A 13829-nucleotide genomic window follows, 5' to 3' on the forward strand; every position below is an offset into this window, starting at 1 on the left:
TTGAAGCTGATGGAGGGGAGAGATTGGATAGCGGCGTGAGCCAACGCCAACTCTCCTCCCACCATGACGATGAAGTCTAGGTCACCAAAACATACGTGTACGCCCAGGACCTAGCTAATTGTGTGGCTAGCCATCCAAGGCCTGATATGGAATGTGCAAAGGTCCCCTACCTAGCGCGCCAACTATCGGTGTTTCGAACAAACACCAACTAGTAAATTTATATTTGTTGCGCGTTAGGCCTGGATGATGCGCTAAAGGACACAAGATTTATACTGGTTCAGGTAGATTATCCCTATGTCCAGTTTGCTGCTGCTCATGTTATTAGCACCAAAAAAGGTTCGTAGTAGGGGGTACAAACGATCAAGAGAGGGACATGTCTCAAGTCTCTGATGGAAAGGTCGAAAGGATGCCAAGAGCCCGATCGCTACTCAGCTATGTGTTGTGTGATCAATTTGATCCATCCCCCTAGTGGGGTGCCCTGCCCTCCCTTTTATAGACCAAGGGGCAGCAGGGATTACAAATGGGAGAAAGAGGAAAAACCAGAGGTAGAAGGTCCTTCGACGGTGCTGGATCTTTCTTTTCCCTTGAGCCTGCCATGCAGACATGGCAGACGGTGCCAGGGATAACATGTTCATTGATTCTGATAGGGCCGTGCTCTGGCCTTGTTTAGCAAGTGGTCATGTCCCATCCTACTCCGGCGGACGGTGCGGCGTGCCAGGGTGCTGAGCCATCACCCTATGGGGAGCAGACGGGGAACTGACCACATGCCCGTTACTGTAGATGATGTGAGTTCCCTCCTGGATTGTAGTGGTTGTCGTATGTTTATGTTAGGATCCACGTCCGAGGGCTGATGGCGGTGCCCACAATACTGTAAGACAAAAGTCGGTGCCTACAACACTGTTCGGGCTCTGTCATGACTAGAAGGGCTTAAAGTACCCATCCCATCGTATCCTGACGGTACTTTCCAGTAGGCGTGCAAGGCATGGTCCTCGATACTGTGGTTGACTCGAATGTCCTGTCTTACCCGGTGCTCGTCATTATGAAGGAGCAGGGTGCAATCGTCGGGTGAGGCGGAGCCAGCCCTTAGTCATCGACCGAGGCGGAGCCAACCCTCGAACGTCGGGCGAGGCAGAGCCCGCCCCTAGACGTCAGGTGAGGCGGAGCCAGCCCCTAGTCGTCGGGCGAGGTGGAGTCCAGCCCTTGGGGGTCGGATGAGGTGGAGTCCAGTCCTCGGGGGTCGGGTGAGGCGGAGCCGGCCCCTGGTCGTCGAGCGAGGTGGAGTCCAGCCCTCGGGGGTCGAACGAGTCAGAGTCCAACCCTCGGGGGTCAGGCGAGGCGAAGCCAACCCTCAGGGGCCGGGAGAGGTGTGGCCATCCTACGGTCGTATGGACAAGAAGTGCAGTTGTGTTCTTGTCTGTTTGAAAACATCAACGTTTGATGGTTATTAGCTCTACCTCATTGGGTACCCTAGTACTAGGTCCCCGACAACACCCTAGTGTGTAATGCGAATTATTTATGCAGCCATCTTCCAAAAAAACGAGTGTTCTCCCATTTTCTAAAACATTGAGTGAAATAATCTCTTTACTTCATCAATGTTTAGATATTTCCATAAACGTGAACCTTTTTTTTCTAGAAATAACTAAAGCGAGGAGTCAATTATCCCGATATCTCCTCTAAGCAATTTACAACATGGTATCCGTGAAGTCATTCTGTAAAATTAAACAATGAAGAAATCTCTTCCTACTCCGATATAGAAAGCCAAAGAAAAGATATCACATGCAACTCATCCATGGACCTAGAGGATTATATGTCCATAATCTAATAGACCAACACCATGACGCCGCCGCCCTGGCCGGCCCTCGCCTCCACCACTGCTGACCCCCCTCCCTTTCCCCTCTGGCAACTCATCAGAGGCCAGAGGGAGCGGAGATCCATTTCTCTAATAAGTTTTTCAGTAGATCAAGTTCTGTTAGGCTTAGGGTCTCTCCATGTCAGGTTTTTTGGTATTGGAGATTTATCTCCTCTTTTTCGGCGACGGCGAGGAGGTAGGGTGTGGATTTCGTTTCTCCATGTTGACTCTGATGAAGATGAGGGCGACAACTACGGCATCAGCAACTTCCTCGGCATGAAGACATAGAGAATTAGGTTTTCGGACTTCGGCATCAAGGCGAAGGTGATGTTGCCATCGTGGAATAATTTTCTCCAATTTCTTTTCCATTTTGTTGTGGTTAGATCCGACCATGATGAAGGTTGGGTGAGAATAAAGTCTGCCCCTCAAGCCGATTACTGGTATTGAGTTGGAAAGATTCAGATATGTTTTCCTTATTCTTCGGTGGCAGAAGGAGGAAGAAGAAAGATATAAGAAAGAAGAAGTTCATGCTCAACTCCACCTATAGGAATGTTGGTTGCCATTCATTGGGTATATGTTCTTAGGCCTTTTGCTGAGTGTTTGACTGTGCGGTCATCCATATGAATCTTATATAGGTCTGGGCTTGAGATTTGGAGCTATACAAAGGATGGGTATAATATAGATGAAGAATAGTTTTTGGTATACGTATTGTATTCTAGAGTACAGAGCATCCAGGGCTAGATCGCCGGCGTTGGACTCAGCGGCAACGGCCACGGCCACGTCGCGCCCGTCCAGCCCAGTGCACGGCTTCGGCGGCGCCATGCCTGGCCTTGTATGCTTGTGAGGAGAGCGCATCTCTATATATATGATCCAAGTTCAAGAATCGACTCTCTAGATCCATGTGCCAGCTTACCATACCAGAGGATCTTGATGGATTGTTTCGTCGGCGGAGCGAAGATTCGCTGCTGATGTACCGGGTCGGAGCGACGACGAGGTGGAGTTAGCGCATGTGCTGTATGCGAAACAAAACTGATTCGTTACCTGAGTATTTGTGAGGGGGAAAATACACGAGTATTTGGGAGAGGGAAAAAAAAGTCTGCACAATAGTTGCTACAGTCTGAGAGCGGTTGTGTAGAGTGGCACGGTACTCAGATTTGTGAGGGAAGAGAAGAAGCCTGCACAGTAGGTGTTACAATGGTACAACAGTGCTGGACTACGTGGCTTTATAGGAGAGCAGGAAAATGGTGTACACAAGTATAGGTAATTAATAATAATGGTAGATGGTAGATCTATATCTAAATCCCACTCCAAGTTTTATCTAGCACCAGAGCGTTCCACGTCATCACTTGCCATTTCCTGTCTTTATTTACTTGATCTGAAACCGTCCGGCCATCTTCACTCGATCCCACGGCCAATCATATATGAAACAGCTCCCTACCACACCTATAACTCCCTCACCCACAATCCATGTAGATGAGGGGTCTTCGTGATTCAATTTCCCACTGCACCACGTCCATTTATGTTCTAACTAACCACGGCTGCCCGCGCTTCACTACGGGTGATGTGCTTGGTATAGGAAAAAATTTGAGAAATATGGATCATATGTCTAATATGTTTTCTCATCGTGTTAGTACGGAAGGTTGGTCTCAATATTGTAAACGAACATAGAGGTTGGTTGTCATTACATGGTGCCTATTCTAGGCCAGCAAATCAATGACATGTTAGTGGAAACAAGTATTTGATGGAGCTGGGCTCAAGCAACTAACACACTTAGATTTAAAGCACAACATTGGGCAGGATTACATTATAGGTGGAAATAGCTAAAACTACAACACAAGTACTTCTCCTAACGCGATGGTTTACAAAAAAGTGAATTAGGATCCACTCCTCTTAGGTGAAACTATAATACGCATCCAACAACTACGGACGACAACAACGGCAAGAGTACAATATAGGAGGACAGCGACAAAAAGCATTGCTACTATGGGTAAAGCATCCCAAGGCAACTAATCTACCTTAGAACCACACATCTTTATTCCTGTGCTCGGTAGATTCTTCTACCACCCTGGCTATGGATCTGCATCTTCTCGTGGCAATGAATGAGTGAGAGGAACCAAGGGTTCTGCTTCTAACACTTCCGAAGGTGGAGGTGCTGGCGGTTCTGCATCACCGGTTCTCCTTCTTTCAGGTGGATGGATAGGGATCCCCTCCAAGATCAGGGCATCCTGCCTTTCATCAACCAGTGTCCTCCGCTTGGCCCTAGTGAACAGATAGGCCTCACCCAGCTGATGAACATGCCAATCTTCGGCCTCCTTCAGAGCTTCTGGCATGTCAGTCTCCCGGCTCTCAGCAGCTGCAGCACTGGCATGCACTTCGGTGAGCTACACCTGGAGCATCCGAGTGAAGATCTAAGCTTCTTCGGCGCGTCGGAGGCACGCCCTGAACTCCAAGGCTTGCCGGTCATACTGCTCATCCAGAGCAAGTAGGTACATGGTCAAGTGCACCACGATAGGACTATCTTCTTGCGCATCCCGCCCTTGCAAAGCCTCCATGCGAGTCCTCCATGCCCGCCGATTCCTATCCAAGGGTGGAAAGAACCTTATGGGGGTACGGGCAATGGGCTCTTCATAGAGCTGACAAAGGTACCGCAAAGCTTTGCGGGCCACAACCTGGTAGGTGTCGGTAAAGCTAAACCCGGTTGCGGTCACACTCCAGGCTTCGGTGATGTCGGGGAACTCTTCACTCTTCCCAATGTAGATGGTAACCTCACACCGATCGGTGCCATGCTTCTCATACTCACGGCCCTCATACTCGGGACGATCTTTGACTTCGAGCTTTTACAGGGTGGCATGCAGGATTCTAGGAAAACCCTCAACGTTTAGGCAGTAACTACTAACCCAGGCTCCTGCCATTTCTAGCGGTGGCTACAAAGAAGGGCTGAGCAAAAAGCTTGCTCAAAGGGAAAACCTAAGCGAGCTAAAGTGCGCCGAGTGGTGGTACCAATGGCTAAGCCAGGCTCTGCTTATAAAGGCGAAGCGGTCTGTGGTCCTGGAGTGGTTCACTAGGGTTCCTATGCGGGATCACTATGAACGAATCGACCAAATTCCACACGTTCGAGGCGAGTGACGTGCGGTGCCATTATTGAGTAGTACGACTGCAGGGCAAGGGTTCGACAAGAGCACAGAAAAGGGGTATGAGGAGACGTGGGTCATTACTTACGTGACTCACGGGCGAACACGGAGCACAAAACCACAGTGCAGACCTAACTCTGTAACAAGAACGAGTAGGCCATGCACACTACGACACGTGTGACACCTATGGATGGCGTATCTGCCAGCAATACGGCACAATAATGCACAAACAGGATATGCATGAATGAATGTCCTATGCGTTCGAGGTGAGCGATGTCCGAGGCCATTAATGACTAATACGGCTGCAAGCCAAGGTTCCGACAAGAGCCCAAAAAAGAGTGCGGGGAGACTTGGGTCATGGTAGGCGTAACCGCAGGCGACGCAAAGCACAAAGCCACAAGGAATGAGCGCCTCTGCAAGCATGGATGCAGATGCAATTATGGTAGTTGTAGTAATGGCAACCAACCCCAACCACCAACCATCTTAGGAGCAACGTGCACACAACCCAAGCCGTGTCTTAGATGCATGGATACATGTGTAAGTACAAATTGTCCTGCATAGTCGGTGAATCATTTTTATCTAATGGTAAGGAGGAGAGGCATTAAATGTGTCCACCTGCCTGACTTGTTTTTATCTGATGGTAACATGAAGGGGAGGCATCAAATGTGTCCACTTGCTATCGACCCACCTTGCGTAGGTGAAGATGTCTAGTGCTTTCAAACTTACTTAGTGAATTTCTGGATACCTTAGGGAATGGCTTTGGACACTGCTCATTTCGTGCGTGTAAAAATCCTGCCACTTTCCTTTTATTGGTCTCCGCCAGACTAAATAGTGGACTGTGCCAGGACCAATGACCGCTCCACCATTACAAAAGGCCTAGCCTAGCCACTTGGTACCACCACTCGGTGAGTCTCAGCTCACCTAGCCTTTTTCCCGAGTAAGCTTCTCGCTCGAGCCTTCCTTGTAACCATCATCCACCAAGGATGGCAGGAGCTTGGGTTAGCAGCTATTGCCTGAACACTGAGGGTTTTCCCAAAATCCTGTATGCCACCTTGCAAAAACTCGGAGTCAAGGATTTCCCTAAGTATGAGGGTCGTGAGTATGAGAAACATGGCACTAAGCGATGTGAGGTCACTATCTACATTGGGAAGAGTGAGGAGTTCCTCGATATCACTGAAGCCTGGAATGTGACCGCAATCGGGTTTTGCTTCGTCGACACCTACCAAGCTATGGCCCACAAATCCTTGTGGTATCTTTGCCAGATCTATGAAGAGCCAACTGCTCGTACCCCCATAAAGTTCTTTCCACCTTTGGAAAAGAATCGACGTGTATGGAGGTCTCGCATGGAGGCTTTGCAAGTGGGGGACGTGCAAGAAAACAGCCCAACTGTGGTATATCTGGCCAGGTATTTGATTGCTCTAGATGAGCAGTATGACCGGCAGGCCTCAGAGCTGAAGAAGTGCCTCTGCTGAGCTGAGGAAGCCAGGATCTTTTCTAGGATGCTTGAAGTGCAACTCACTGAGGCGCATGCCAATGTGGTAGCCGCAGAAAGTCATGAGACTGCCATGGCAGAAGCCCTGAAGAAGGTTGAAGATCGGTGCACCCAGCAGTTGGAGGATGCTTATCTGGTCACAGGGGCCAAGCGTAGGACACTTGACACAGAAAGGCAAGAACCCTTGGCCTTGGAGGGAATGCCTGTGCACCCATCGGAAAGAAGGAGAACCGGTGTTGCAGTACCACCAACACCTCTATCCTCAGAGGTATCAGAAGTAGAGTCCTTGCTTCCCCTCACTCAATCACCACCACAAGATGAGGCAGATCCTTAGCCAGTGCAGAAGAAGAACCAACCGAGGTCAGGAATGAAGCTGTTTGGTCCGACAAAGTAGATGAATTGTCCTAGGGGACATGTACCCATAGTTAGTAGTGCTTTTCATCACCATTCTCTAGTGTTGCAATCTTTCTGTTGTATTTCATCCGTAGATGTTAAGCATCGTTGAGTCATAGGAGACAAACGATGTGTCCAGAATGGGAGAGTGAGTGCTTGTATGTTGTATCCATATAAGGGTGTTTGGGATGTGCATTTTGCTTTATCCGTTGTGTTTGCTATGTCGATTTACCCTTAGACCTCGTTAGACTTACTTAGGGCTCTCGAGGCAAAAAAAGGGGTTACAAGAAAAGCAACCATTCAGATGCAAGCAGACCAGCTATGCTTGGTTGACATAAAACACTGTATCAGCTACTTGTGGGTGTCTCAGCAGAACACTTGAATTTCCTTAAAAATTAAATCCGTTGTAGGATTTGATTTCCTGGCCCCTTGCCACAAAAGGAACCCTTGTCTGAATCTTTCCTTACAATCCATTGTTAGTTTCGTGGTCAGTGACCCCACTGCTTGCATCTGAATGCTTGAGATAAGTGCTAAGATACTCCACACTTCACAACGCTGGTATAGAGGTGGTTAACCAAGCACCTTTGCCAAGTTACACCACCGTATAGCTCTCGCAACAAAATATTCTCCTTTGGAAAATATCCTTGTGTTCTAATGGGAAATCCACAACGGGTTGACGAAGTAGTGCTTTTTCGAAGTAACTGAGTTAATACAATTTCTAAAGAGAGAGAAGAGCAACAAGGAAAAGTTAGTATCCGAGTAGTCTGGAGTGATTGAAACGCTTAAATTGACGCCATGTCCTAATCCCAATGTCCGGTTTGACCGCGCTACGCACGCATCGACACCTGCGGACGCTGTCAATACCGAGACCCACTTGCGTTCAGCTCTCGTTTGGCAACCGTTGGCAAGGCTCTGCCAACCGCTGCTAAGAGGAAGGCTGGTTGTGACGCGCTTCATCTGAGCCGTGGAATTTCTATCTAACGCACCAACTAAATAGAACGTATGTGGACACTCTGGGAGGCCGCCGATTCGATGCGCCATATATCTTTGTTGATGGGAAGCATCTCTCTGGGAATCTAGATTTCCCATCAGCTTCAGTGTCCAAATGCAGAAGCCTTACAACCATTGACACACCAAACAATGCGTTCACAGGGAGGCTACCAACTTCAATTGCAAACCAATTTCCTTTGGTGAACTCTGCATGATGATATATCTAATCTATCTAGAGATTTATTCCATGGATGAATACCAGGTTCATTCGGCAATAGACTTAATATTGAGGAGTTGGATCTATCCTCCAATGCACTTTTTGTTGCCATCCCAAAATCCTTAACCAATCTCACTTACCTTGCCAATCTGAACCTTTCCTTTAACAGGCTGGATGGACACATGCAAGGAGGACTGTTCTCAAATATCATACTCAAATCATTGATGGGGAATTCTAAAAAAAATCACTGATGGGGAACAATGCATTGTATGGCCTTCCCCGCCTTGGTATAGCACAATGCCAGAACACCAGTAATCAGTCAGACCAAAAAGTTCTGGCTAGCTACCTTAGCCACTATGGTTTTCTCTCCACTTGCAGAGCAACACTTCTAGAACTGCACTTTTGATCTCTTTGTTACAGGATATTTTCTAAGGGTGACATATTAGGATTCCTTTCATCGAAGAAAAGTACACGTAAGGCCAACACAAAATAAAATATCTTTGTTGTACCTAATAGATGGACAAAACCATACAAACCGATGGGAAGTGGACAAGGTTTCAAGAATGTATAAGCATGCATGAACCAGAACCATCACAGATGCTAGCTAAACTTTTCAAAAAAATATCACTGTAACTCAAGCCAGTAGACCAGCAGAAGGGATCATGGGTATTCATCATATGTATAGAACCATCCCATTTAAAAAGGCATTGGATGAAACTCGAGGATCAGTCAAAGCTCTATGCTCAGCCGCAGTTTACTACAGTCATCAGCACCGCTCACTTTGGGCTACAAATTACATGATTTCTAGAACTCCTGCATTCAAAAGTGCAAATCGGATTAGTGGAAGTACGACATACATGTTTTCTGGAATCATGACAACTTTATGGGGTAAGCTGAAATTCATTAAACAAATTGTAAAATATGAAAGAATGGTGTAGTCTAACCTGTGCATATACACGGTTTGACAGATGATACACATAAAGGACAAATTCATGTATCTGCTCACAACACTATCAGTTATGTTACCACTCACACCACTATGAGCCTGTTACCCGTAGGCTCTTCAAAGCACATAAGTTTTATGGTTCATACAACCATGTTTTCACACATGTTTCAGTATTAAGCATCCAAAAATAATCTCTATGGAATTAAACAGGCTAAAATAAGAGTGATAATGCTAATGTGACATGATGAAGCAAACTTTTCTCTCCATTCATCATGTAAACACCAATATGAGAATTGCGTAGTTAATACAGTGCACTCCCTATCTAAGATAGCAATTCATTGTATGGAGCCCTTCATAAATGGCATCATATTCCATACAGTGCACTAAATAAAAGAAAATTACATTTTAATTGGTCAATGCTGATATGTGCACTAAGGTAAAATTACATTTATCGTCCTGGGTATAAACCTCCATCAATTATTCATAATATTTTGTTTTAGCTTTTATTATACATGGGAGCAATGTTGTCTGATACACTGCTAAATTAAAAGGTATAGTAGACTGCATAAAAGTGAGAAGATGTAGCAAATAGCTTTACTTGAATAGAAACAAAGATACGAAGGACCATTCATTCTCATTTGCAACAGGTCTGCACCTTTATCTGTACCTATACATCTACAGTTTCATAACAGAGCAAGATAAAATCATTACTCTTTATATTACCTAGTACCTCAGATAACAGATGGAGCATTAGTAAATCTATCTAAACTGAACTACACATTTTGGCTCCTAAGCAATATCCATCCCTGTGTGGTATCTGTCCCTGTGCGATATCCTGAAAAGAGCATTGCACATGAGATTGAGATTAAACTGTAAAACCCTATTTTCTGTCAATGAAGATGAGATTGGACCAACTAAGAATGCAAAGCTAGGCAGATGAGCTCACACAAATAAAAAAAATCATTAGCATCTATCTCCAAGCACTTCTGGCTGAAAGAACCTCTTTAATGGAGATGCTAATTCTCTTTCAAATGACCGAGTGATGCTAGTCTTTGAAATGCCTAAGTGAAGGTGTGCAACCACACCGAAAGGTAGTAACCATGGAAACCAAGAACATATATTGAAAGAAACTGCAATGAATTTATCAAGTAGAACTGGCATTTCATCGAACGCCTAAAGTGCAAGCAGTAGCAGCACAGAGCAACAAGCACAAGAAAATCACATCCAGCGTGGCAACCACCCGAGTGTCTGGGCCGACCAGTAGCAAGCACAGCTGGTAGCGGCCTACTGGCATGGCTGGATGCCTCGGCGAGGGCGAGGTCGATGGAGGGACCCAGGACGAGAGAGAGAGGCCTGGTCCTACCTATCGGCGCGGGGAGGATGCTCGGTTCACAGGGCACAGCTTTGGCAGCTAGTCAAGTAGCCATGAAAAGCCAAACCAAAGTTCACAGACAACAGACATGCCCCAGAGCCAAATTGCATCCTCATTCTTGTGCTTAATTCTCCACATAAGGAACAGAGCAAGGACGGCCATGCGGATAAGAATGAGAAGCCTGCAGGAAGCACCAGAACCATCAATGTTAATCTACAGGACATTGTTACTATAAACATTTGCAATTCTATTTTGCTAGATAGAACCAAACGATGTCTGGACTATGTGATGAAGTTGTAGGATGTAATAAAAATGCACAAGTTGGGAAGCATTCTGCAATTTGAACAGCAAATACATACAAAAAAAGTCTGAATGTAGTAGTAACCATTATTAAGTTCACATGTTTGGAACATGGTAGAGATCAGAAGTACAGGACAGATCTAAGAATCTAACAACTCACCTAACCTGCTAGTTTGTTCAAAAGATCACAACAACGGGGACTAATCTACACAACCAGGTCTAACCAAAGTTTGACTCAGAATCAGGGTGGAACATTTTTTTATATATGAACGCAAACAAAAACCACCGAGTGGATCAGAAATAGAACAATGCATTTCAAATTCAAACCAGCCTTGTGTGTGCACATGAATGATGAATCCGATCAGCAATAACGATTGAAAAAAGAACGACAAACAAACTTCAGTCAGGTAGGAAAAGGCATGCATTTACCTGTATGAGCTGAGTATGTCAGCAGGGATGGGAAGCTTCCGAGTGAGCGGTCTCCATGGCTTGGTGGTGAACTCAGCCGGCTGGCCATCAGCTCCTCCTCCACCGAGGCCGCCTCCGCCAACGCCTCCGACGTCCACCTCATTCTCCTTGGGCCAGATGGCATTGCCATAGCCATACGTCCCCTTGGTCTCAAAGAGCCAGCGGTTGTGGTCCCAGTCTCCGGTCTGGCTCCTGGTCATGGCCTTCTAGGAACGCATAATGGATAGCCGCCTCTCCATCCTGGACGCGACAGCGCCAGGCGGCGGGGGCAGCGACAGCGTGGGCCTACCTGCCCCGGCGTTAGCATCGGCGGCACCAACGATGTCCTCGAGCTCCGTGTTCTTGTAGGGCTCCTTGCATCCCGGGCAGACGGCGCCAGCGTTCTTGACGGCGTCCGCGAAGCACTCGGCACAGATCATGAAGTCGCACTCGCAGGGGAGTATGTCGTCGCCGCGCTCGTCGCTCATGACCTTGGCGTCGCATCCGTTGACGGCGCAGGAGGATCCCTTGGCTCCCGCCATCTACGGGTGGGAGGCCTCCGAGTCGATGACCTTGTCCATGAGGTGCGCGCGCGTGACGCTGTTGAAGCCGCCCGTGAAGAGTGAGTTGGAGACGTACTGCTCCTCCACGCGCGCCGTGATGGCCAGGTCCATGGGCTGGTTGTCGGGCGTCACCGGGATGTGCACGTGGTAGCTCGCGTACTGCTGCTGCTGCTGCTCCTCGCGGTCGGGCGACATGTCGCCGCCGATGCCGAGGTCGCTGTCGAGGTCGTCGCGGGAGTAGCTCACGTAGCGGCCCGAGTGCGTGCGGCGGGCGAAGGTGACCATGGGACGGTCGCCTGCGCGCGGGTGTCATCGCCCCCCCCCCCCCCCACCCCCCCCCCCCCCCCCCCCCCCCCCCCCCCCCCCCCGGAGTAGGACATCCACGACAGGCGGCTGCTGTTGCTGTGGCGGAGCCCCCCCCGCCGCCGCCGCCGTTGGAGGCCATGGCGGCCGGTCCGGGCACGATGCTGGATCGAGCTACGGATCCGTCAGTGGTGGCGACTGATCTGCGGATGAGGGAAGGAACCGGAAGCGTCAGGGATGGATGCAATGGAGGAGCATCAATCAATCAACTCAACCAAATAGTATTAGTCAGTCAGTCAGTCAAAAACGGCAGAAGATGGCAACTTTATTTTTCTTCCTTGCTAATTGCGAAAGGATGGAAAGCAAATCCGACAGGGACCGAGAAATCAGGCCGGAATCCCCAGACCAAGATTCAAAGCAAGAAGTAGCGGCGCGGGTCGCACACAGATTCAGATGGCGGAGAAGCAGGGAGGGAGGAAGCCATAGCAGGAGGAGCCTCGGCGGTCGCCGTGCCGTGCCGGGGGACGCCGCTGCGCTGCGCACAGGGTGCGGGGAGCCTCGGCGGTCGCGACGAGGAGCGAAGGAGAGAGCGAGAGCATGGAGAGGAGAGAGAGGAGGGGAGGAGCAGAGCTGCTGCCGCCTGCCATTCACTCGTGAGAGAGAAAGAGGAAGGAGCACCATTTTACTTGTGACGACCATGGTAGAGCCCAGTTCTACAAAGCAAACAAGGCCCAGTAGTATGTATGCACGCGTACTCGCATGTGTACCACCCACTAGTTAGGCATCGACCATACATGTTGAGAATTTACTGTTCTCTGCTACACGCCACCGTCTATTGCATGCCGCCTACGATTAGAGAAAGCCGTACTTCATTTAATACGTGCAGTTGCTTCAGGCCGGTTGTGACGCGCTTCATCTGTGTCGTGGAATCTCTATCTAACGCACCAAATAAAAAGAACTTACGTGAACACCCTAAAAGACCGTCGATTCGGCGTGCCTTCTTATCTTTAATTCCTAGCGGTGTTCTGATGTCTTCCATATATCAACGCTAGCCTGCTCCCCCCCCCGCCGGAGTAGGACATCCACGACAGGCGGCTGCTGTTGCTGTGGCGGAGCCCCCCCCCCCCCCCCCCCCCCGCCGCCGCCGTTGGAGGCCATGGCGGCCGGTCCGGGCACGATGCTGGATCGAGCTACGGATCCGTCAGTGGTGGCGACTGATCTGCGGATGAGGGAAGGAACCGGAAGCGTCAGGGATGGATGCAATGGAGGAGCATCAATCAATCAACTCAACCAAATAGTATTAGTCAGTCAGTCAGTCAAAAACGGCAGAAGATGGCAACTTTATTTTTCTTCCTTGCTAATTGCGAAAGGATGGAAAGCAAATCCGACAGGGACCGAGAAATCAGGCCGGAATCCCCAGACCAAGATTCAAAGCAAGAAGTAGCGGCGCGGGTCGCACACAGATTCAGATGGCGGAGAAGCAGGGAGGGAGGAAGCCATAGCAGGAGGAGCCTCGGCGGTCGCCGTGCCATGCCGGGGGACGCCGCTGCGCTGCGCACACGGTGCGGGGAGCCTTGGCGGTCGCGACGAGGAGTGAGGGAGAGAGCGAGAGCATGGAGAGGAGAGAGAGGAGGGGAGGAGCAGAGCTGCTGCCGCCTGCCATTCACTCGTGAGAGAGAAAGAGAAAGGAGCACCATTTTACGTGTGACGACCATGGTGGAGTCTAGTTCTGCAAAGCAAACAAGGCCCAGTAGTATGCATGCACGCGTACTCGCATGCGTACCGCCCACTAGTTAGGCATGGACCATGCATGTTGAGAATTCACT

General features: G+C 48.9%; 1 protein-coding gene across 1 annotated transcript; it reads right to left on the reverse strand.

Annotated features, from left to right (window-relative positions):
• Positions 1-8496: 8496 nt before the first annotated feature.
• LOC136539691 (cellulose synthase-like protein D2) lies at positions 8497-12009 on the reverse strand. Its single transcript, XM_066531654.1, has 2 exons — positions 11120-12009; positions 8497-10571 (listed from the first exon to the last, which is right to left on the reverse strand). The coding sequence occupies exon 1, from the start codon at positions 11983-11985 to the stop codon at positions 11680-11682; it is 306 nt and encodes a 101-aa protein (XP_066387751.1). The 5' UTR covers positions 11986-12009; the 3' UTR covers positions 8497-10571; positions 11120-11679.
• Positions 12010-13829: the final 1820 nt, after the last annotated feature.

This window comes from Miscanthus floridulus, chromosome 2 (assembly GCF_019320115.1).
Source record: "Miscanthus floridulus cultivar M001 chromosome 2, ASM1932011v1, whole genome shotgun sequence".
In the NCBI taxonomy this organism is placed as follows: domain Eukaryota; kingdom Viridiplantae; phylum Streptophyta; class Magnoliopsida; order Poales; family Poaceae; genus Miscanthus; species Miscanthus floridulus.

What these genes read in the sequence shown, in the direction of transcription:
- LOC136539691 (XM_066531654.1), bottom strand. Translation starts at nt 11,985, where the DNA reads ATGGTCACCTTCGCCCGCCGCACGCACTCGGGCCGCTACGTGAGCTAC.